Source organism: Haematobia irritans, chromosome 4, assembly GCF_050003625.1.
Source record: "Haematobia irritans isolate KBUSLIRL chromosome 4, ASM5000362v1, whole genome shotgun sequence".
Lineage (NCBI taxonomy): Eukaryota > Metazoa > Arthropoda > Insecta > Diptera > Muscidae > Haematobia > Haematobia irritans.
This window is the reverse complement of record NC_134400.1, coordinates 3103980-3129704: the sequence shown is the minus strand read 5'-3', so window position 1 is coordinate 3129704 and position 25725 is coordinate 3103980. Positions and strand designations below refer to the sequence as shown.

At 32.9% G+C, this 25725-nt stretch overlaps 4 protein-coding genes across 5 annotated transcripts; 2 read left to right on the top strand and 2 right to left on the bottom strand.

Annotated features, from left to right (window-relative positions):
* Positions 1–781: 781 nt before the first annotated feature.
* Positions 782–17259, top strand: ms(2)34Fe (male sterile (2) 34Fe). Its single transcript, XM_075303472.1, has 10 exons — positions 782–894; positions 969–1517; positions 1572–1660; positions 5027–6918; positions 7124–7260; positions 10797–10986; positions 11305–11761; positions 14148–14308; positions 14375–14600; positions 16677–17259. The coding sequence occupies exons 1-10, from the start codon at positions 889–891 to the stop codon at positions 17038–17040; spliced, it is 4071 nt and encodes a 1356-aa protein (XP_075159587.1). The 5' UTR covers positions 782–888; the 3' UTR covers positions 17041–17259.
* Positions 17148–18093, bottom strand: LOC142232797 (uncharacterized). Its single transcript, XM_075303473.1, has one exon. The coding sequence runs from the start codon at positions 17933–17935 to the stop codon at positions 17255–17257; it is 681 nt and encodes a 226-aa protein (XP_075159588.1). The 5' UTR covers positions 17936–18093; the 3' UTR covers positions 17148–17254.
* Positions 18094–19389: 1296 nt separating this feature from the next.
* Polr3D (RNA polymerase III subunit C53) lies at positions 19390–21777 on the top strand. Of its 2 annotated transcripts, XM_075303469.1 has the most exons (6): positions 19391–19797; positions 19864–20243; positions 20505–20585; positions 20922–21058; positions 21115–21360; positions 21426–21777. In XM_075303469.1, the coding sequence occupies exons 1-6, from the start codon at positions 19571–19573 to the stop codon at positions 21564–21566; spliced, it is 1212 nt and encodes a 403-aa protein (XP_075159584.1). In that variant the 5' UTR covers positions 19391–19570; the 3' UTR covers positions 21567–21777. The 2 variants fall into 2 exon arrangements, with proteins under 2 accessions (XP_075159585.1, XP_075159584.1); XM_075303470.1 differs by lacking the exon at positions 20505–20585 and having other exon boundaries at positions 19390–19797.
* Positions 21628–22713, bottom strand: mRpS26 (mitochondrial ribosomal protein S26). Its single transcript, XM_075303471.1, has 3 exons — positions 22385–22713; positions 22038–22326; positions 21628–21971 (listed from the first exon to the last, which is right to left on the bottom strand). Exons 1-3 carry the CDS (start codon positions 22591–22593, stop codon positions 21774–21776), a joined length of 696 nt encoding a protein of 231 aa, XP_075159586.1. The 5' UTR covers positions 22594–22713; the 3' UTR covers positions 21628–21773.
* Positions 22714–25725: the final 3012 nt, after the last annotated feature.

Sequence of the window (25725 nt, the reverse complement as noted above, 5' to 3'; positions counted from 1 at the left end):
ATATTTCAGCCTGTCTTGTGAAAGTAAACATTTTTCCAGTTTAATACCATCCAACTCCAACCATTAAAAAATATTAATTAACTCTGGGTAGTTCAATTCATTCACCAACACATTTGAGCCATCATAAGTTTCGAAATAAATTATGTTATCCGTCGAACTGTGATACGAGTATGGAGAGACTTCTCAGCAATAACTCTTGGATTGTCGCAACAGATCGAATTTTTCCCCCAAAGTTTTGTACTGCATTCCGAAAATGTCAAATGGCAAAAAATAAAAGCTTAATAAGAGACCTGAAAGCTAGCATGACTTTAAAAGGCCTCAACGAGGACATTACACTTGACTCAGAATTTCATGACGATCAATAATACACTTTATGGGGACTGACACCAATATTTCGAAGCACTACAAACGGAATGACAATGATGAAGTACTATTTTCCTATGGTGGGGAGTAAAAACTCCTTGGAAACCCAAGGAGTTGTTACACTTGAGTTTTAAAGGTACACAAAAAAATTCTAAATCAAAAAAAATATTGATCCAATTATTTTTTTAATTATAATGTCTTCAATCACAGAAATAATAGTATCAATTAAAAAATTAACTGATCGAATTAAAAAATTAATTGATACTATGTATTTATTTTTGTGATTGATTTTTGTTTCAATTAAAAAATTTGTTGAATCAATTAATTTTTTAATTGAATATTTTTAAAACTCAATTAAGACTTTAATTGGAAAATTTTTCGTGACATTTTTTTTCTGTGTATTATGATATTTTATTTTCTATCAAGGCATGTCACGTCTAAAATTTAATTACACATTTTTCAAAATACATATGTATATTTTTAGACACATAGATCAATCAAAAAATTAACATAAAACAATCCACCATGAAGGTATGTAGATGAATAAATCGTAAATAATTATTTCCTATGATAGTAGTGATCACAATATCTAGCGTCCTAACCAGGAATCCAACAATTATAACCTATATTGCCTGCATTTTCATGGAAATTCCCTAAAATCAATTAAAGATGAATTCAAGCGTCAAGTGCAAACTGGACTTAGACGATCCATTTGTATACTTGATTTGGATGATGTCCAACAGGATATGATAGGCTCGTCAAATCCATTGACAAAACGCAACTCTAAGGATAATCTTTTTATATTGAATGTTATCCAGGCAATTCAAGACCTGCGCCAAGAATATGATTCTATAACAAAGAAAATCGATGCCGAATTAAAATTTGATCTTTATCAATATTGGATCAATTGCGATGAAAAACTAAAAAACTCTTCACTATTAGATTATGAAAGTCTCAGGGATGGAAATTCATTGAGAATACCTAATACAGCTAAAACTAGAAAGAGTATAATAACCAAATCTAAAAGAGCTTCCAAAATATCTAAGACGCAGATCAGAAAATCCGAAGATGAATCTGAAGAAATTAGCTGTGTTTCATCTGTAGCGAAAGAACATAATCGAATGGGTCAAAAAGAAGTGCTATCGAAACGTAAAGTAAGAATTTTCACATCTACAGATCTACTTTTCTCTAATATCGTATTATTCCAGTATATTGAAGACAATCCCTTTGAGGGAAAATTACTCATTGTAATTGTTGGCTCTAACCTTACTGAAGAATTCTATTTGGATTTATTGAGGTAACGACATAAAACTTTTCTCTGCTTCAAAAAACATCCATGTTTTCTGTTTGAAGTTTTTCGTTGTGTGTGGAAAACGCCTTCATTCTTTCCCATCGTATATCAACTACAAGACAATAAATTGTTATTTAAATGCCAAAGTCTTAAGTTGACAAGACACTTTGCCAAAGTTGACTATATAGATTCCTATATCCCTATATGCTTGCATTAGGTTAGGTGTGGGAGTTGATGCTGCAGACTAAAGAAATTCAACTTGGAGGGAACTTAACAAGTCTTTGTTTTCGGAAAGTGAGAAAGTTTATTCAAGGGAACAAAAGCATCAACTACTTGAACCATTTCAAATGGAAATACGTTATCCATGTAGGAAACCGGATACAAAAATTCTTAACTAAGCACACTTTACTTAACTTCCAAAAATGCTACTACACACATTGACCAAGAGGGTAGTAGATAACGACTAATGATAAACACTGTCCTGTTCATAGACCTTTTTTATAAAATAAACAAAAAACTATTTAAAAAAAAAAACTATTTAATAAAAAAATCTGGCGTTGGTAAGATTTGAACCTGCACAGAAAAAATATCACGAAAAATTTTCCAATTAAAATTTTAATTGAGTTTTAAAAAATATTCAATTAAACATTTTATTGATTCAGAAAATTTTTTAATTGAAACAAAAATCAATCACAAAAAGTCATAGTATCAATTAATTTTTTAATTGACCTCCAATTATTTTTTTTTTAATTGATACTATTGTTTCGGTGATTGAAGACATTTCAATTAAAAAATTACTGGGATCAATTAATTTCGTGATTGAAGACAAAAATAGTTTTTTGTGTGTGCTTTCTTGATTCTTAGTCATAATAATAAAGAACATTTCGGTGTCATATTACGTTCATATCACAAACATTTGAATTAACATTTCCCAGGTTCAACTGACGGTCAGAGCAATAAAGTTTTTCAAGTTATAAAATAAAAGTGAAACAAAAACAAGTATATACGGCCGTAAGTTCGGCCAGGCCGAATCTTATGTACCCTCCACCATGGATTGCGTAGAAACTTCTACGAAAGACTAAAGACTTAAATATCATATACTACCACCACGTACCAAATTTCAACCAGATCGGATGAATTTTGCTCCTCCAAAAGGCACCGGAGGTCAAATCTGGGGATCGGTTTTTATGGGAGCTATATATTATTATGGACTGATAGGAACCAATTCCTGCATGGTTGTTGGATACCCTATACTAACATCACGTACCAAATTTCAACCGAATGGGAAGAATTTTCAAATCTGGAGGTCAAATCTGGTGATAGGTTTATATGGGGGCTATATATAATTATGGACCGATATGGACCAATTTTTGCATGGTTGTTAGAGACGATATACTAACACCATGTACCAAATTTCAGCCCGATCGGATGAAAATTGTTTCTCTTAGATGCTCTGCAAGCCAAATCGGAGGATCGGTTTATATGGGGGCTATATATAATTATGGACCGATGTGGACCAATTTTTGCATGGTTGTTAGAGACCATATACTAACACCATGTACCAAATTTCAGCCGGATCGGATGAAATTTGCTTCTCTTAGAGGCTCCGCAAGCCAAATCGGGGGATCGGTTTATATGGGGGCTATATATAATTATGTACCGATATGGACCAATTTTTGTATGGTTGTTAGAGACGATATACTAACACCATGTACCAAATTTTAGCCCGATCGGATGTAAATTGTTTCTCTTAGAGGCTCTGCAAGCCAAATCGGGGGATCGGTTTATATGGGGGCTATATATAATTATGGACCGATGTGGACCAATTTTTGCATAGTTGTTAGAGACCATATACTAACACCATGTACCAAATTTCAGCCAGATCGAATGAAATTTACTTCTCTTAGAGGCCTCACAAACAAATTTTGGGGTCCGTTTATATGGGGGCTATACGTAAAAGTGGACCAATATGGCCCATTTGCAATACCATCCGACCTACATCAATAACAACTACTTGTGCCGAGTTTCAAGTCGATAGCTTGTTTCGTTCGGAAGTTATCGTGATTTCAACAGACGAACGGACGGACGGACGGACGGACATGCTCAGATCGACTCAGAATTTCACCACGACCCAGAATATATATACTTTATGAGGTCTTAGAGCAATATTTCGATGTGTTACAAACGGAATGACAAAATTAATATACCCCCCATCCTATAGTGGAGGGTATAAAAAAATAAAAAAGCAAACATTTAAACGAACTTCCACGTCATAACTTCTAAAGCAATGCAAGGGATCCGAAGACGGAATACTTCAAACCTATGAGAAGCCCATGTAAAATTCCTTGGGGATGATCCACATTTGAACTACTTCCAGATAGCAAGATTCAGACTACTTTTTTGAATCTCTGCAAGGCTACAGTGTAATCCTCAAAGTACTGAATCTGGATACTTCACACCCATCTCTTGAGTCTCCTACCATACAGGTTCAAATACCATTACCTAAATAATTTTATGTAGGGTATATGGAAACTTTATCTTAAGATTTGCAGACATGTATCATGTATCACATAAGAAAAAGGCATTACTTATGCGTAATTTCTATGCAATGCAAAAATAACAAAATTAAGCCATAAGCATGCATGGGTGGATATTTATTTATAGAAAAGTAGAAAGGATACCAAAAGTTCATAATTACGATGAATATGTCCTAAATTGTTTTAATATACATCACGGTTGCAACTCGAGCCAAAAATAATGTACCAATATTTGGAGAAAATTAAAAAAAATCTGTAGAAAATTTTATTTCTATAGAAAATTTTTATCAAAATTTTATTTATATAGAAAATGTTTGCAAAATTTTATTTCTATAGAAAATTTTGTCAAAATTTTATTTCTATAGAAATTTTTATCAAAATTTTATTTCTATAGAAATTTTTTGCAAAATTTTATTTCTATTGAAAGTTTTTGCAAAATTTTATTTTTATAGAATATTTTTCCAAAATTTTATTTCTATAGAAAATTTTTGCAAAATTTTATTTCTTAAGAAAGGTTTTGCAAAATGTTATTTCTATAGAAAATTTTTGCAAAATTTTATTTTTATAGAAAAATTTTGCAAAATTTTATTTCCATAGAAAGTTTTTTTATAGAAATTTTTTGCAAAATTTTATTTCTTTAGAAAATTTTGTAAGAATTTTATTTCTATAAAAAATTTTGTAAAAAATTTATTTCCATAGAAAAATTTTGCAAAATTTTATTTCTATAAAAAATTTAAATACTCTCCACCTTGTGTTGAAGATTTTTTTAAAGAGTTTTCAGCAAACTTTACTATTTTTATGAATGAATATGCTACTTTTTCTTCCTATTTCTAAGGCATGGTCAACCAGTTCAAGAAGTTATACATTTTGTACCCACCGAAAGCCACTATGATATTATGCTGAATAATAGGAATCTCAAGACCTTTATTGAGGAGACAAATACATCAATAAATGCTGCTATTTACAAACTAAGACAAATGGATGAAATGAAGCCTATTGGCATAGTCACTTATAACTTGCCTGCAATATCCAAATGTTCAGCCCATAAAAATCAACGAGAAATTTTTGACCAATTATCATGGAGTATTTATGACAATGAAGTATTAAGCCAACAATATCATGACTATTACTACAGACCTTTTAAAGTGATCGATGTCAGTATACCAGAAGTGGCGAATCCCCAAGAATATTATCAAATGGCAAAATCGTTTATGATGCAGGGAAATTTTTCTAAAAATAATTTTCCTATAAGTGGATGCGATATGCGGTCTATTGTAGTCTACGTGGATAGTTTATTAAGTGTTTGTTGTCAACTTAATGATCTAAAGGCAGACGAATTGGCATCTTTGCCATTACAATCCCGTCTAAGACTTTCCTATACCAAAAGAATCAGTAAATTATCCTATTATTCTAGATTTGCTAGTATAAATACGATACGAAAATTTAATCGTTTATTTATTGATGAATCCAATGATCTATTAAAGAATTTGTTAATCTATACAGATCCAGATGATATTATTACCAATTTGTGCCACATATCATCATACTTGGAATACGATCTTTGGAAGCAATACTTAAAAATTCCTAAAGAAATTTCAGCGAACAATCCTCCAATTTCTTTATCTTCTAAGGAAGTCCATTTACCCAAATATATTAAACTATATCTCACTGAGGATAGTTGCAGACAAAGAATCAATAATCTACTTTCAACATATGATGATTATAAAATTCAGTACTCAGAGAATGGTAATAAGATCTATACCTTCCGCACGACCTATAACACAGTCCATGAAAGCGAACGTACAATTGTCATACCCACACGATTATGTTATCGAGATTTTACGTTGTTCCAAAGAAATGAATTTCTTGAAAATCTAGTGAGACATAAAGACCCATTAGAGGAAACTGAGGAAATCTCTTTGTCAAAAGATGACAAGGGAAAGACAACAGCATTCCCCGAGAGCGTTTTCCAAAGACCAAATTCACTTAAAAACTTCAATATATCAAACGAACAACAATCAGACCATCAGCAAGATCGTTCAAAGCGAAGCAGTCGAAAACATAGTAGACAATCGGGTGAACAACTACAGGTCTATGGAAACTCCAAGTCCTCACCAGAAAGGCATGGTTTACCCGAAAATCATCATTTACTTCAAGGCTACAATCTAAGTGATACAAAGCAAGAAATAAAAGTAAAAACATATAAATTTGATTTCGAATATGGATCCATACATCTCTATGAGGAAAAATGGTGTTTCCAGGACATGAATAAACAATTAACTATGACCATCGCTGATTCTTCTATATTCTTCAGTGAATGTCTCCAATTCGGGGGAATTAGAAACGATATACATCTACAAACTAAAAACAACATTCACATCCGAGTTCTAAATGAGCCTCAGGAATATGCCAAGATAATTATGAATTATCCCAATGGTTTGACTATTTATCTTCATGACATTGATTGTGAACAAGTTTGGCAAGAAGAGCAATCATCGGATGGGGAAAAACGTAGAATCTATACAGCCTATGGAGCTGTGATAGTTTTCTTTAAAATCCCCGACTTAATATTGATAATGCGTTATAATGGTGAAGTTTATAAACTATATCAAAATGAGAACATGGCCGCTGAGAAAGAAGAAGAAGAAGAGGAAGACGACGAGGAGGAAGTCTTAACTGAAGTCACTTATAGTGAAAGCTCTCAGTTCAAGCACCCAAAATCCAATGGTAATATACTGATCCAAAAGCCTAACTTATGTATGATGAAAAACTTGTTTGTTAAATCGCCTCCGCTCACAGAATCTACAATCTACAAAAAATAGCAGTCGATGTCTGCTGCTCTATCTTAGGTTTTTGAGGTTTTATGATAGCGAAAATCCTAAGTTTTCTTTCAATACGAAATTTCATTTACCTTTCTTTGTTTCTTTAACAGACAATGCGATAATGGACTCTCTCGATAATGAGTTAAAGTTTCTCCAAATAATATCAGCCGAATACAATCTCCATTATAAACATCTAATAATAACCACTACCCAAGGTAGACAGGTGCATATTAAGCAGGATGGTCAGGTAAATGCAATCATGAAATCTTCCATTCTAACTTTACGCATTAGTATCCTCACCAAAGGCAGTTGAAGAAGAAGAAGCTTTAAAAAATTTTAAATTTTCTGTTTTAGCAAATATTAACTGTTTATCCTTTTATAGCAAACTTTAGTTTCAAGTAACAATTTTCATTGAGAGTAATATTGGCCAAGCTGCCAAGAAAGCTTTCGATTTCTCAGCTGACGAAAATTGCCAACTGCCTTATATTGAAATAAATTTGGATCAGTTAAATTTAAACAAGTATATAGGGACTTAAGTTCGAATGGGCCGAATCTTAAATACCCACCACCATGAATCAAAAACTATAATTGTTTCCCTAGAAACCTCTTCGTCAGCTTACTAGAAAATACATATATAGAATTTCAGTTGGTAGATACTCTGCCAAGCAAACATATATACCAACATGGAAATCGGGAAACTAAACAGATGGAAGCTATACCAAAACATGGACCGATCCACACCATATTCGCTACACCTACACGGATGAAAAAGACTGTTTTTCATATGTTTGGCTATAAACATTATATGTTTGGAACACAAATTTTTAAACACAATATTTTTGAGTGCAAGCATATAATGTTCATAAACTAGCATAACATGTTTGGGACATATATGTTAATATGTTAGAACATATTATGTTTGGGACATAAAATGTTTGTAAATATAATATGCTTGGATGCAAACATATATTAATTTAGAAATAGCCTATAAACATATATGTGTTTAGTAGCTTGGAGCGCTATTTAACAGGGAGCGATATTGAATTAAGTTGGTGGTTGTTGCTTGTTATTACAAAATTAACATTTTATTTTTCCTTGAGCAATTGATCAGCTACTTCTTTGATCCTTACAAACTGTGTGGTCCGCTGTTCGAATCCCCGTCTTGCAAAAGGTAAAATTAAAATAAAAAATCATAAAATTGAATAATTTATTCTACAATGTTTGTATTACAGAAAAAGGTGCTAAGAACTAAAAAATCTCGTGGAAGTGAGAAAGATGTCGGGGAATATACAATTGGGCAGAAACAAAATTTTGAGCATTCAGGTCGAAAACCTATGTTGTTAGCACCTATATTACCTGTTTATTTTCATAATTCATTATGATTGTAAATATATAAATAAATAAATAAAATTTTGAGCACAATATTGTTTGGGAGAATTTTTTTTAAGCATATAATATTTTTGGGTGCAAAATGCTTCCAAACATATTATATGTTCACATAATAACATATTGTTTTTTTGGAAGACAACATTATTGAATTTGGATGCAAAAATACAAAATGTTTGGAACTTAGACTACCCAAACATATATTGTTTAGACCAATATGCTTTCAAACATATTATATATTGGTAGAGATCAAACATATAAATGTTTCGGCAATACCCAAAAATATATATGCTTGAAGCAAAATATGTTTGGGAGTATATGTTACAGAAGCGATTTTTTGTGAGCGTGTATTTACGGGCCGAAAATACCTATAAATTTTCCAGCAAATCGGATAAAAATTGCGGTGCCGCGAAGTCAAATCGGTAGATCAGTCTATATGGGGGTATATTAAAAATCGATAGATACGCCCCATATTCGGCTTACTTATGTGTGAACCAAAAATACCTCTTGTTTTTGAATTTCATATCGCATAAAATTTGAAAATCGCATACAAATTGGGATGTCTACACCCTTAATCTGGAGATCGGTCTACCATATGGTATATGATGTAAATACCAAAACATAAACCGATATACACCATATTCGGCGTACTTATGCTTAGACTCAAATTATCTCGATTTTGAATTTCAGGTAAATCGGATAAAAATTGCGGTGTCTAGAAGCCCAAGAAGTAAAATCCGGAGATCGGTCTATATTGGGGGGCTAAAATACCTCTAGATTTCCAATTTCAGACACATCGGATAAAAACTACGGTTTCTAGAAGCCCTAGAAGTAAAATCGTGAGATCGGTCTATATGAGGGCTATGCCAAAACATGGACCGATATACACCATTTTCGAAACTCCACTTTGTGGTCCTCAAATACCACTAAATTCGGATAAAAACTACTAGAAGCCCAAGAAGTATTAATGGGAGATCGGTCTATATGGGGTCTATACCAAAACATGGACCGATATACACCATTTTCGATACTCCTCTTTGTGGTCCTCAAATACCTCTAGATTTCCAATTTCAGGCAAATCGCATAAAAACTACGATTTCCAGAAGCCCAAGACCCAAAATCGGGGGATAGCGCCATTATTGAAGACTGTAGCGTGATTACAACAGACAGACAGCCAGACGGACATGTTTATATCGTCTTAGAATTTCTCCCTGATCAAGAATATATATACATTATAACAGGTTGGCTGATAAGTCCCCGGTCTGACACATAGATGACGTCGCTAGTATTAAATGCATATAATTTTTATATAGTACCAACTTTCAAATGATTCGTGTCAAAATTTGACGTCTGTAAGTCAATTAGTTTGTGAGATAGAGAAAAAAGGAATTTCGTGTTTTGATAAAATACTGTTTTCTGAAGGGGAAAAGTACGATGGAAGCAAAAACTTAGCTTGATAATGAGTTTCCGGACTCTGCCCCAGGGAGTTTTCCCGTCGATATGTGACAATGGAAGAAACATGGCTCCATCACTACACTACTGAGTCCAATCGACAGTCGGCAGAGGGGACAGCGTGGAAAGACTCAAAAGTCCGCTGGCAAAGTAATGGCCTCTGTTTTTTGGGATGCGCATGGAATAATTTTTATCGATTATCTTGAGAAGGGAAAAACCATCAACAGTGACTATTACATGGCGTTATTGGACCTTTTGAAGTTCGAAATCGCGGCAAAACGACCCCATATGAAGAAGAAAAAAATGTTGTTCCACCAAGACAACGCATCGTGCCACAAATCATTGAGAACGATGACAAAAATTCATGAATTGGGCTTCGAATTGCTTCCCAGCCCAGCGTATTCTCCAGATCTGGCCCCCAGCGACTTTTTCTTGTTGGCAGACCTCAAAAGGATGCTCGCAGGGAAAAAAATTTGGCTGCAATGGAGAGGTGATCGCCGAAACTGAGGCCTATTTTGAGGAAAAACCGAAGGAGTACTACTAAAATGGTATCAAAAAATTGGAAGGTCGTTATAATCGTTGTATCGCTCTTGAACGGAACTATGTTGAATAATAAAAACGAATTTTGACAAAAAAATGTGTTTTTCATTGTTAGACCGGGGACTTATCAGCCAACCTGTTATAGTCGGAAATCGATATTTTGATGTGTTACAAACGGAATGACAAACTTATTATATCCCCATCACTATTCTATGGTGGTGGGTATAAAAATAGCAAACAATTGTAGCAAACAGTGGCTGCTTTTTCAACAGACTTTTTGCTGTTTTCGCAGGTTCTTCTAATGGGTCTGCTAACAGAAAGTAAATTAACTAATTAATAACTAGAAAAGCCTTCGGTGAGAATGTAACTAAGTAGATCCATCCAATAAGTTGTATTTTTTGTTAGATATATGAAGGATCATCCTTTACACTGGATGAATGGCATGATTATTATGCCAACGAAAGCTATTGTCAACGCAGTGATGGTGTCAAAATGATTTGGACTAAGGATTCTTTGAAATGTTATCACAAAGATGGTACTGTATTAACTACCGAAATTCACGACAGAGTTGAAGAAATGGATTTCAATGAATTGGGTAAGAAAAAAATATATATAATAAAATATAAAATATTTCCATTACACTGTGTGAGCATCAAAAAACCCCTTCACTTATGATTTTTATATACTGCTCCGTAAACTAGATAAACAAAACATAAATTTCCAAACGCCTCAGTCCTAAAGGTAGAAAATATACTTTTTATCAAAACAAAAAAAAACGGTTTAGGCAAAAAGGACAATAAAAAACAACCGACTTTTCAAGATTTAATTTTTTTGTTCATTTTTTTTTTACTATGATTAAAAATCGTAACATTTTCTATCCCTTTCTCGCTTTTCCTCATTGGTTTATTTGCAGATTCAAATATGCACATTACTCCAAGTTCTTCCCATAACTATATGGAAGAGGAATCAATCTATGTGAATCAAATATCACCGGATCATAGCCTAACAAATCAATCTTTAAAACCGCATTCAGACTGCGAAAGTCCTGAGGAATGTGATAAAGACGAATCGTATATCTCTTACGCTTGTTCCAGTTTCCTTATGCACCATCATCACTATGCTGGAGTTTTAATTCGCTTCCCCAACTCGGGTTCTTCAATTTATTCGTCATGTCACATAGACATTATGGGAATAGATGATATTAACATTTATAATTGCTCTTCTACAATCGATGATGAAGGTAAGCTAACTGCGCCAAATCTTGTTAAAACGTTATCGTCAAATGTATGTATTGGGGAACAATTAAAGATGAGCTTTTACGAGAAACATTGTGAAATTTTATATATAAGTAAGCAGGATTCGGATATCTGGTGAGTATATACAATATATACAATATATACAATATATACAATAGTATACACAAATAATTTTCACATATTTTCGAGTACAACAAATATATATTTGAGACTAAACTGTTTACAACAAATTATTCATATCGAAGCATATAATACATGGTCTATTTCGGCATAAATTTTTAAGGCAATCAATATGGAAAACCAAAAAAAGTTGGCCACAAAAGAAAAATAAACAAGACGTGCTACCTTTACGGTAGCAAAGTCTTCTTTTCCACTAGCAAATGTTCACCTAATAACATAGGCAGGCAATTATAGTCGCATAAGAACACTATGTTAAAGGGTCTTAGGTAGAGACTAATATCAATTTAAGAAAATTCTTTGCAAACTTTTCAAAGTCGACATTAACTAAGTTCTTTCTTAGACGACAGAGGTGAAACCGTTCTACAGGAATTTGGTGCAAATTGCCAATGACGAACATATCACAGCACTGATACCGGTGCTCCAGTTTATCGCAATTTTTAAATAGCCATAATTTATTGATTTCCGTACTGGCGTACTTTGTCAAAGTTGCCATTAACTAAGTTCTTTCTTAGACGACAGAGGTGAAATTGTTCTACAGGAATTTGGTGCAAATTGCCAATGACGGACATATCACAGCACTGATACCGGTGCTCCAGTTTATCGCAATTTTTAAATAGCCATTATTTATTGATTTCCGTACTGGCATATACTTTGAAATGAGTTCAAGATGTTCCCTGAAGTGTAAATTAACCCCGTCAATGACAAACCCAGGTTAAAGTGACCGGTCCCTTGCATATGTTTTGACCAGAACTGGGACTGGTGCTTACACACTAGAGCTCGAACTAAGCATCGGTATTCGTCCAAAAATCGACCTTCGGCGTAAAGAGGACGATTAACCAAAACCGAAGCTTTTTGCATAATTTATTTCACATTGAATTTGTCCCAGTCGAAACGTCCAGTACAAATAAAACGTACAAAAATGTATAAAAAACCCTTTTTTGTCGTTATAATATCAAGCTACTGGACAGAATTACCTTTTATTTATTTTTTATGCTTTTGTTGAAAAAAATATTCTAATATTGAACTAAAACACATCAAATTTCTTTAATTACGAATTTAAGGAAAATATTCGGCTTCGGCCGATTACTGTCTTTTTTTGCCGAAACCCGCTTCGGTCGAGCTCTAATACACACCAGGGACTAGTCTGTATCCGTTTTGTGGTTGATCCATTTCCCGTAGAGCGGTAGTCGATATCCATATGGGCTTCCACTATTAGCCACTGGGGACATACAAAGGCACTATATGAGCATAAACATCATGAGTCCAAAATGCTACTGATAAATTGTAGCAGTATGTTCTATATACTGTGTGATACTCCTCATTGTTCAAAAACTCCAAACCCTCCATTGGTCATATAAGTTTAATATGATAAATCCTAGGGCTTCTAAAAGGACCTCCACCAATAAAACCTTGTCATTGAGCTAAACCAATAAAAATATGGAATCAGGCAGTACTGATTGAAAAAATAGATATCACAATGGCCGGGGTAGTCCAAGTACGACAACAACCCCCTAAGTTATTGTCCAGAGGCGAAATAAAGTTGTACCAAACCGATTAATACTTGAATTCTGCACAGATATCTTGCATATAATCGCATAATCCTAATCACAGAGTTTCGTCAGTTATATCAACGACAACTCTAAGCCATCATGCCAGAGTGAATTTGTCTCAATTGGGATAAATTTATAGACCTCAATTCGTAATAAACAGGAAATGACTGCAAAGTCGTAGACATATGACATAATACATAACCGGAACGTATCCCATCCAAATAGCCGAGTTGCACGATATGAACACAGGTTTGCAGAAGCGAAGACAGCCCAAAATTATAACAACAACGGATACGCTTTTTGTCAAGCCTGCAAAGAATTTCTTTCTACTATGCATAAGGTGTCCAGTAACACCCTATTGGTGTTAATAATGCCAATGTGAACTCCTCACATCTGTTCTCAAGTCAATGTCACTCACATTCATAACTCTAATGATACTTTGCATATACAGCTAGACGTTCACATAACGTAAGCATTACATGGCTATACGGTGAGCATGATAATAGTTCCTTCCATAATCAGAGAGAAGAAAATCTGCTAGAATTATCTTTAATATTGCATACTATGAAATGGTGATATGTAAATTAGATTGTTTTATCAAGTGAAAAATTGACAGTCAGTTAAGACGACCATATACCAAACCGCAAAAAAAAAAAAAACAGAGTAAAAAAAATAGACCACTCACACAATGTCTTTAAATTAACATAAAAATAAATGGGACCGAAAGCTATGTTTCACGTTTTTTGACTTTCGTTATCTCTCATATACAGCACTGATTCCCTGACATTGAAATTATCATACATGGATTGTCTTAAGGATGTTTTCAAACATTGGACAAACGATGTAACCACAATCCTTTCATATAATAGACCGAAGGTTATGGAATTATTTTATGTGGAAAGGATAAGTCCACTAGATAATAAAGCGAAAGGTAACACTTGCATTCAAAATAATAAACATCATGCATACTTTTGTGACGCAGAGCTTCTTTTTACAGGTTTCGAGTTCCTTGATCAAATACCTGATACGGCAATAGGTTATTCTCTTACTGCAGGCAATTATAGTTTAGAGATGAAACCCTTCAAAACTATCAATGAGTTAATGAAAAACTTACATAAATATTTCGAAGTTGACATGAAAAAATTTCCCCGCTTTCGGGCACGAAATGAAAAAATCGAATCAAATTGCGGAACTAACCAATTCCCATTCATATTTCTTACTAGGTAAGCATTAATTTTTTGCAATGTTGAATGATTTCGCAATCAAAGAACAATATCTTGACCAACAATTATTAGTCTCCGGGTCCAGACCACGGTTGCCACTCGGGCTAAAAATAAACTATCAAAATTTGAAGAAAGTATTACCAAAAATCTACCAAATTTAAAAAAAATCTTAGTGCAAAACTTCAAGCATTATTTTTTTTTTTTTTTTTTTTGTAGAAAATGTATTTCAATAGAAAATTGTATGAAATTTTTATTTCTATAGAATATTTTGTCACAATTCTATTCCTATAGAAAATTTTGTCAAAATTTTATTTCGTTTTGTTTGTTATTGTTGGCTTCTCTTCAATCGTTATTGTTGTTTTTTTTTTATCTCAGCTTAAAGCCATGCATTGACTAAACTACAAGTGTAGCTTAACCAACAAAAAAAAATTTTATTTCTATAGAATTTTTTTTCAAAATTTTATTTCCATAGAAAATTTTGTCAAAATTTTAATTCTATAGAAAATGTTGACAAAATTTTAATTTTATAGAAAATTTTGACAATATTTTAATTCTATAGTAAATTTTGACAAAATTTTATTTCGGTAGAAAATATTGAAAAAATTTTAATTCTATAGAAAATTTTTACAAAACTTTAATTCTATAGAAAATTTTGTCAAATTTTTATTTCTATGGAAAATTGTGGTAAAATGTTATTTCTATAGAATATTTTGACATTTTAATTCTATAGAAAACTTTGTCACAGTTTTATTACTTTAGAAAATTTTGTCAAAATTTTAATTCTATCGAAAATGTTGAAGTTTTGCATTAATTTTTTGTAGAAAATGTATTTCCATAGAAAATTTTGTCAAAATTGTATTTCTATAGAATATTTTGTCAAAATTTTATTCCTATAGAAAATTTTGTCAAAATTTTATTTCTATAGAAAATTTTGTCAAAATGTTATTTCTGTAGCAAATTTTGTCAAAATTTTATTTCTATAGAATATTTTGTCATAATTTTATTTTTATAGATTTTTTTCAACATTTTATTTCCATAGAAAATTTTGTCAAAATTTTAATTCTATAGAAAATATTGACAAAATTTTAATTCTACAGAAAATTTTAACAAAATTATATTTTTATAGAAAATGTTGTAAAATTTTTATATCCAAAGAAAATTATGTTAAAATTTTATTTCTATAGAATATTTTGACATTTTAATTCTATAGAAAATTTTGTCAAAATTTTATTTCTATAGAAAATTTTGACAACATTTTATTTCTATAGAAAATTTTGTCATAATTTTATTTTTATAAATTTTTTTTTCAACATTTTATTTCCATAGAAAATTTTGTCAAAATTTTAATTCTATAGAAAATATTGACAAAATTTTAATTCTACAGAAAATTTTAACAAAATTATATTTTTATAGAAAATGTTGTAAAATTTTTATATCCAAAGAAAATTATGTTAAAATTTTATTTCTATAGAATATTTTGACATTTTAATTCTATAGAAAATTTTGACAACATTTTATTTAATTTTAATCGAAATGTTATCTCGGTACAACACTTTTACAAAATTGTATTTCTGTAGAAAATGTTGACAAAATTATATTTCTGTAGAAACTTTTGTCAAAATTTTAATTCTATAGAAATTTTTGTCAAAATTTTATTTCTGTAGAACCACGCTCAATTTTGACGATTTCGAAAATGTCGATAATATCATGGACATTGTTGAGTCCGACGGTCATATTTCGATTTCCCAAAAGCACAAAAAAACTCATGCAACAAATTTCCATCCACAAATCGGTTCAATTCTGATGTGGTTGATGAAGTGATTGGCGTATTCTCTTTGCTAATGTCCATCTTTGAGGCACATTCAAATAAAACTGAATCAATCGCAAAACGGACAAGAAAACTATTTTATTACGAAAAAACATATAGCTCGCGTCTTTTATCGGAACCTGTTCGGACTTAAACACCACAGGATACGGATAAATAACGCCATCAATTGGAAAACTAGTAGATTTCTTTAAAATCGATTTCCGACTATATTGTATTCTACCATTTTATTCTTTTCTCTTCGTATTTAGCATATATTGCGAGGTTCCATCATTATTGCAAAATATTAAAAGTATTGATCATCTTTTGGAACCTTTTGATAATGTGAATTTCAAAAAATTAAGACACAAACTGAAAAATTTTTCAAAAGACCATCTGCAACATCAGGTGCAAAAAGAAGAGAAACGATGTTACAGTGCCAACTTGTGGCATAAACGCCACAAGGAGCATGAGATCCGAAAATTTCAGGAAATTCAAAGAATGGGTCTCTACCATGCAATGCTCAAACACCGCAAATATCCGAATTATTTCCAATTTATGGACAGCTATAAAGGGCACGTTCGATGTATAGACTTTTTCGATTTTGTCAAAATAAAATGTGAGGATGGAATGTGAACCTGAAGGAAGTATTCCCAAATTGCTAAAAACCCAAAACAAATAGATGAGATATACTTTACAACATCACTGCACAAACAAAACGAATGAAATTATTCAGATAATGCTTGAGTTTTCCAATAATGTATTTTTTAATATGTTTATTTGGAATTAACTTTGGAATGTTTTGTCCACAGCAAGCAAAATACATTTTATTTTCCAAATCTACATTTCTCTATTGATATACGACTTTTTCTACAATATCTGCTGTAGCCCTCTTAATATCGCATAAACTTTTTAACTTTTCAATGAGATCTTCCACAGTTATACTAAGATTCGGAAGAAGTTCGCCCTTGTCCGAGTACAAACGTTTGGCTTCGCGCATACGTTTTCGTATTTCTAAATTCGTTAACCTTTCACATCTGGTCAGGTCGCTATCGATACTCAATAAAATTGAAAATATGGCAGAAATTTCCATTGATAATGGCTTGCCAGGTGGTCCTACATTTGATGATGGTCCTAAAACTATTTGGCAATTCAGGTCTTCGACAGTATTTTCGATCATGGGGCTTTCCATGATATGAAGAGAATCTCGGCGCAAATCTATCCTTTCATCAGTGTCCACAATGGAAAATCCATTTTCAGTTCGACGAAAATTTGGATGCAGTTCCATTAGTTTCATTAAATGTAATTCCTCTTCATTTAATTCATAATCATATATTCGTACCAGAACTTGATCCAGGAATCGTTTACATAATTGATCTGGTGTATACTCATAGTAGTTTTCGTTATTATCTTTGCTAGCACAATGAAAATCCTTCCAAACCAATGGTTGATCAATGCCAAGTAATCGTTTTGGTTGCAAGGCATAGGCAATTTGGTACCAATCCAATTCAGTTGTTTCTTTGTCTTCCATTATAGTCTCTTGGGACAATTTCTAGGAAATTAGGCAGAAAATCAGGATCCAAATCAGAAACCTGAGACACTGTTCCTGTGGACAGATAGCACTTGAGAAATTTTGGCAGCCGTTATTTTATAACTTAAATTTTAGAAATGAGAAGCTAGAATGACAAGGTACAATAATATTGCAGTGTTGCCAATACTTTTTTTGATGCCTGGTTTTATGAATGCGATTTTCGCGGATAATGCGCTTCATGAACTTTGCAGACTATCAGTTATTCCGGACGACAATGCTCGTATCGAACATAATCCATATATTGTGCACAGTATAAGTTAAGTCCGAAGGCATAATCGATACTCCTGCATGTTTATGGGATTGATAACACATTTACCGATTATTTAGTCATCGCCGACAAGACGTATCGATCCAACACACTGCAAGATTCCTTACAAACACCGACATTCCGTCCGGAATAACTGATAGTCTGTAAAGCGCATAAGATTCTTTACAAAGACAGACATTCCGTCCGGAATAACTGATAGTCTGTAAAGCGCATAAGGTGGGTATTAAGTTCGAGTTTAGCCGCTAAAATCATAATTTTTTCACAATTACTCTTTTATAATCCATTTTAAGGAATACAAACTTTGTGAAAATTTGCTTTGGGATATTCCTCATCAAGTTATAATGAAATCTGCAACATATATGTATAATTTTATGGCTTTTTTTGCTGACTTAGTTTTCACTTTAGTGAAAAAATGGCAATTTTAGCGGCTAAACTCGAACTTAATACCCACCTTTAAGGATAGTATTAAGTTCGAGTTTAGCCGGATTATTAAAGAAAAGTAATCATGAAAAAATGACGTTTTTAGCGGGTAAACTCGAACTTAATACCCACCTTTAGGGTTTAGATTATTAAAGAAAAGTAATCATGAAAAAATTACGTTTTTAGCGGGTTAACTCGAACTTAATACCCACCTTTAGGGTTTAAAATCACTAAAAATATAGGTATTGGTGTATCACAAGTGAAAACCAGAATTAAAAGTGCAAACTAAAAATAAAAATTAGCATATTTTTGCAAACCCTAAACCCTGATCTATTAATTGAAAAAAAAATCGATTTAAAGTACCCAAATAATTTGAGATTTGGTGTTTTGCAGATATAAATCTGCTTTTGTTTAAAGGCTGCAAAAGTAAAAATTAGAACATTTCTTAGTTAGCACAGAATATTATAATTTTACCATGGACTTTTGGTTTAACTTAAGTTTGGGAATTCGAAGTTGGATAGTTTCGAATTTTTCGTTAATAAATTCTTGCGATTTGCAATTTCGAATATTCGAACATGGAACTGTTCGGAGAAAACTCTTAAAATTATTTCAAAATTTATACGTCACCTTGTTATTTCATCACATGTGTCTGCACGACCCATTAATATTGCCGACAATTGGCAACCCTGTAGGTCTGATTTGTCATTTGTAACTTTGACATTTATTTCGAAAACGTTGTTTTAAGTTCTTATGTCTCATGAAGAGATCAGATTTAGATGTAAATTGTACTAGTTCGATACAATTAGTGTAGAAAATAATCTTAATAACAATAAGAAAATAGTACGCACAACGTTTGGAATAGTTATAAACAACAATCTTCTTGACATATGTCCACAAGTGATGCAAAAAAGATTATCTCTAAAATGCCAGTCAATGCCGTCGTCGACACAAGTGCCAAACGTGAAACTTCCTCGCCAATGTCCATGACAAATGGAACAACTAAATTATCCTCACTGACACCAGCCAGAGATCTAACACTGGGTGGAAGAGGAGGATTAACGGGAGCAAAAAAAGTTTTTGTTCCCAATCTCAATGCGGTGAGAAATAAAAATGCGTAAGTTTCAATTATTCGTTTCTTTTTTTTATAAATTTTGCTAACCTACTGCTTTTTGCATTGAAGGAATGTTAAAACCTCAAAGGACACTACACAAATGCGGGGTCGAGGTAGGGGACGAGGTGCTGATAGAGGTGGTAGAGGATCAAGTCGTGGAAGTAGAGGTGGAGGCGCATCAACTTTAATACAAACAGCTGGTGTGTTTTCCGAAGGTGCCGGTGCTGTAAATATTCGAAAGACATTAAGTTCTTCGGGCTATTCCAGAGATGTGGATGACTCACCTTCGGCGATGAGAAAACCTACCATTTTGAAGATGGAAAAAAAGCTAGATTTAAAAGCAGAACTGGCCAGAGACAAAGACATTCTTAAAGTGCTCGACGACGATATAGAGGAGGAAGATGAACAAAAGACTGATTTCGACAGAATTCCTGTGCAACTACAAGAAGGTGAGATGGGTGAAATTGTATTTTTAAAGATGGAGTTTTTAGAGAAGCTAGGTTTTGATACCTAGACCAAATGTTGTTTCCAAATACTCCTACTAAAGTAAATGTACGAAGAATAGTGAAGAGGTCTTTTTGAAAATCCACAAAAGACACCCATGTTTATTCGAACAAGTTAAAAATTCCTAAACAATCCCTTAACCATTTTTCACTCTATGCCCCTAATCCATTTACGATGATATATTGTGGTCCCAACTAAAACGATAGGCAAATGGAAATATCTAAAAACTGAAATAAAAACGGAAAACAACGACTCCCAAATATCATTAAATTTACCGTGCGAAGAAGGTACAAAAAGAGTTATCAAGAAGAGCTTTTAAAATTGGAGTATGTAATTTGATACGAGCAGACTAAAAAATAATTGCCGCTGGTTTATTCTAATTTTTATGGGAAAGGATTTAATGCGACATGTAACACATATATAATCAGATATGGATGACATATTTCCCTCGCCGTAATATCACACTTCAGATTTTATATGTATACATATCTGAAGATATTTGTCGTTATACTTTTTCTTGTCTCATATTTGTATCAAATCAGATTCTCCAATTTTTGATCTTGTGTCTTCTTGTATTGCAAAATATCAACTATTCTTACCACTTTGTTTTTCTCCATTAAAAGAATCTGTAGCCATAGCATCACAGATCCAAGCCATGCATGTGGCCGAACAGCAAAATCGACAGTTGCCTCGTTATCCCCAATCATTGCAGGAACTTTTTTTAACCAACCCGGCACAGTCACAAATATTTTTAATGCAAGTAAGTACAGAGTCCCAATGTCATATTTAAAGTTTCTTATGCCTGATTTCTTCTAGTTACCCGATACATTACCTTGTGTGGACGAAGATACAGATTCTCCGGAGACATCTAAACCTTCGGATGATATAAAATCTCAAACTCCTGCCGAAATCCAGAAAAAGCCCATTAAGGAGCATATTTTGAAGAAAATGGAAGAAGGTCAAGTTGGACGTTTGATACGTTATAGGTCTGGTAAAATAAAATTAATATTAGGCGAGACACAATTTGATCTGGATGTGGGTATGGAGACTGGATTTTTACAGGTGCCTATGGTGATATGATGCGGCAATTCCCATAACTAATTAGGTTTCTTTTTCTTTGATTTAAGGATCTCATGTCAATAAGTTGCAATCGTGAAGAGCGCAGTGGAAACATGATCAACTTGGGACCTATACAAGCCAAAATCACCGCCACCCCTGATTGGGAACATTTACTAAAACAACCTTTATCGGATGATGGAAAACTTTAGCATAGACCTTTTGTTGACACTTTCCGTTCTGGTTATCAAGTTGTATATAAATCAAATAGGTTTGATTTTTTGTTAGTTTTTTTTTTATTGTATTATACAACTGAAATTATGCTCTGATTTTCACTTCAAATATTTTGGATAGAAAAGAAGCAAAAGCGAAACTGCAATGCAACAATAAACAATATACAGTTGAGGCTTAACTACTACTTAATTCTGGGCTTCCACTCTTTCTTCAGATTCCAATAGAGTTTGATTTCCTCCAGGAGCATTGCCCGGAGTATTGGAGCGTCCCCGATACATATTTCCTTGCAAGTCTATTGAGAAGTTATAATCGATGGGATTGGCTAAGGCATGTTCAATGGCAGCATCCAGATTTTCACGAGTAATGAATGTTTTCGAAAGTTCCTGGAATAAATTACAATAAAATATGATTTTTCTGGTGTCATGTTTTTGTAATAGTTTCGATTGTACCTTTTGTTTTCTCACTAGGGCTTCAATCTTTTGCATTCTTTCCTCTTCTCTTTCTTCAGCCAAGCTAAGTCTTTCTTGGACATATTCAGCTTTAGCCTGGCGTTCCTTGGCTAGACGTGCTTCGCGAATCAGGGCCACCTCACGGTTCCATTTCTCATTTTCTTGTAAACAACGCTGGAAATCGGCTTCCTCTTGCTCAGGTGTTAGAACGAAATGATCAGCTGTCGAGGTTTCAGCAATTCGCTGGTTTTCTTCTCTTAAATACTGGCGCACAGACCGTAATTGTGTTCTAAAATCGGAAACCTATTAGAATATGGATATTATAGAAATGGGACATAATAACGTACTTGTAAATGTTGTGAAGACGCAATAATTCGGCTTTCTCCTCTGGTGACTGTTCTTTGCGCTCAGGAACTCGAAACATTTTGCTCTTTGCCACAGGCAACCAACGGGGCTTACGTCTCCATCGCACAAATTCCAAAGCAAACCCGGAATTTCCAGTTTTTACTTCTGAACCCAAAGTACGGTTCAACAACCCGGATGAGGCTCTCAACATTTTCAAAATATTTCTATCTCTTAAGTTATAACTTTTATTAATAATTCGAGAGTTTGTTCTCACGTTTACATTGGGGAAAAAAGGAGCTGTATGGTGTTACGCGATGTGACAGCCGAAACACGTAACAGCTGTTTTACTTTTGCACTCAAACGTCATATGGCAGCAAACGCGGATGCAACTCTGAAATACGACTTTTTAAGAGGTAGCCAGTGAATACAGAAACGGCAAAATAATAATTTGAAATATGATTTTGAAAATTTATTTATCTGAATATTTAATATTAAAAAACTTCCTGAATAGGTGGCAACTTAAACATTAAAAAAAAATAATATTAAAAATATTGTCCAGTTCTTTTTTATGGAGAGACCACTATGAGTAGCACATTATCTGATCGGGAACATCAACATAAGGATCAATCTATGGTACGTAATTTCACCCTTACTAGATTGAATAGAACTACTTTTTACAAGAGTATTCATATGCTCATCCCAGAGCCAAAGATTACATGGTTCACAGAAGTAAAAAAATGGATTATATTAGATTAGAGTGTATGTGAAAATTCGCTATTTCACTGATCAAATTATTCAAATTTTATAAAGTCGACGTGACTTGATTGAGGTTAGGTTAGGTGGTTCACTTAGACTATTTAATCCATTGTAATACTATAGTGGTGAACTTCTCTCTTATCTCTGAGTTCTGCCCGATTCCATGTTAAGCTCAATGACAAGGGACCTTATTTTTATAGTAGAGTCCGAACGGCGTTACCCATTGTAGTGAAACCTCTTAGAGAAGTTTTGAAACACTCGGAAATGTCATCAGCATTACTGAATTGGGATAATCCACCGCTGAAAAACTTTTTGGTGTTTGGTCGAAGCAGGAATCGAACCCACGACATTGTGCAAGGCAGGCATGGTAACCATTGCTCCCTTGATTAGTAGTTTCCACAAAAATAAATATTCTTCATGTCTGTCAGTTAAAAAAAAAAAACAATTAAATGAAACAAAATAATAAATTAAATTAAAACAAAATTAAATAAAAAAATAAATTATAGCAAAACAAAATTAAATTATAACAAAACAATTAAATAAAAAGTCACTGCATTTCATTACGATGGAGGGATGATGGTGCTGTGGCGACCGAGACTACAAGCAGCTTCAGATTAAGAAAGCTCACCTCCGCCGTCAGTTAAGTGCTAAAAAAGAAAATTAAAAATAATGAATTAAAAATTTTAAAATTAAAATAATATGTATTAAAATAAAATAATCTAATATACTTACCAATTTGAATGCCCGGACATACGGATTTTTTGAGTCTTTCCCATCCTTTTTATATGCCCATTGGGCACTTTGTCTCATTTTATACATCTTCTCCGGTATACGCACCGTCCCTGAAGGCAAGGTGAAGTCTTCTTCAATCTTACTCTCCACTCTCCAGTACGCCTTAGCCATCTCGGACTTTAGACCATATTTAATTGAGGTCTTGTCCGAGATGGCGGGCTCCATATCAAGAAGATTGATCACTCGGAGCCAAAAAGGGCAATTCCGGAGAGACACTGCAAATAAAAATAAATAAAAAAATTAAAAATAAATAAAACTAATAAATAAAATAAATAAATAAATATAAAAATAAAATGTTAATACATATATAAAATGATAAATATAATAAAATAATAATAAATTAATTAATTAATAAATAATTAAATATACAATAAATATAAAGTTAAAAAACTTACATGACTTGGCACTAAGAATGGCATATTGAGGATCCTGAGAGTCCTCAGGTTCCTGAGAGTTTCCATTTTCCTGAGGACTCTCAGGAACCTGAGAATCTCCAAGATCCTCAACATCTACATCTATAGGAGACGCAGCGTTGTAGTCTCCGCCGCCAACAACACCACCATCTCCTCTTCCTAGCTCCTCCAGCAACTCAGCTAAATTGTCTGACTGAATTTTATTCAATTAATAAGCTTGTTGCTAGAGGAACTTGGCCGTTTCATCCTTCAATAAATTGAATGCGTCTACTTGGCGCTGGTGTATTTTTAAAATTTTTTTTAAAAGTTTTTGCGACTGAAAAAAAGATATGTAAAAATATATTAATATACTTAAATATACGTAATAATAATAATTGATAATACTTACCATCATAATTCACTTGAAACGTGTAATACCAAAATAATGTTAATTGAAAAATGTGAAGTGTCTTCACCAGCAGCTGGATAGCGAATGACACTTTTACTTACCTATCATCTTTAATTTAAATTCACTTTGATGGGCAAATTTGGGATATTTATATATATCATCAATATATTTATATATATCATCAACTTGATTCTGATTTAGATATAGCTCCCGATTTTCCCAAATTTGGCCATAATAGCCTTATTTATTATCCTTACTCCAATGTACACGCTCACAAAAAATCGCTTCTGTAACATATACTCCCAAACATATTTTGCTTCAAGCATATACATTTTTGGGTATTGCCCAAACATTTATATGTTTGATATCTTCCAATATATAATATGTTTGAAAGCATATTAGTCTAAACAATATATGTTTGGGTAGTCTAAGTTCCAAACATTTTGTATTTTTGCATCCAAATTCAATAATGTTGTCTTCCAAAAAACAATATGTTATTATGTGAACATATAATATGTTTGGAAGCATTTTGCACACAAAAATATTATATGCTTAAAAAAAATTCTCCCAAACAATATTGTGCTCAAAATTTTATTTATTTATTTATATATTTACAATCATAACGAATTATGAAAATAAACAGGTAATATAGGTGCTAACAACATAGGTTTTCGACCTGAATGTTCAAAATTTTGTTTCTGCCCAATTGTATATTCCCCCACATCTTTCTCACTTCCACGAGATTTTTTAGTTCTTAGCACCTTTTTCTGTAATACAAACATTGTAGAAGAAATTATTCAATTGTATGATTTTTTTATTTTAATTTTACCTTTTGCCGGACGGGGATTCGAACAGCGGACCACACAGTTTGTAAGGATCAAAGAAGTAGCTGATCAATTGCCCAAGGAAAAATAAAATGTTAATTTTGTAATAACAAGCAACAACCACCAACTTAATTTAATATCGCTGCCTGTTAAATAGCGCTCCAAGCTAC

Excerpts from the sequence above, each read along its gene's own strand:
- LOC142232797 (XM_075303473.1), bottom strand. The coding sequence starts at position 17,935 with ATGGAAGACAAAGAAACAACTGAATTGGATTGGTACCAAATTGCCTAT.
- mRpS26 (XM_075303471.1), bottom strand. The coding sequence starts at position 22,593 with ATGTTGAGAGCCTCATCCGGGTTGTTGAACCGTACTTTGGGTTCAGAA. Across the intron at positions 22,327-22,384 it reads CGTCTTCACAACATTTACAA|AACACAATTACGGTCTGTGC; the intron begins GTACGTTATTAT and ends TTCCGATTTTAG. Across the intron at positions 21,972-22,037 it reads CCCTAGTGAGAAAACAAAAG|GAACTTTCGAAAACATTCAT; the intron begins GTACAATCGAAA and ends AATTTATTCCAG.
- Polr3D (XM_075303469.1), top strand. The coding sequence starts at position 19,571 with ATGTCCACAAGTGATGCAAAAAAGATTATCTCTAAAATGCCAGTCAAT. Across the intron at positions 20,586-20,921 it reads AAATTTACCGTGCGAAGAAG|AATCTGTAGCCATAGCATCA; the intron begins GTACAAAAAGAG and ends CTCCATTAAAAG. Across the intron at positions 21,059-21,114 it reads CACAAATATTTTTAATGCAA|TTACCCGATACATTACCTTG; the intron begins GTAAGTACAGAG and ends GATTTCTTCTAG.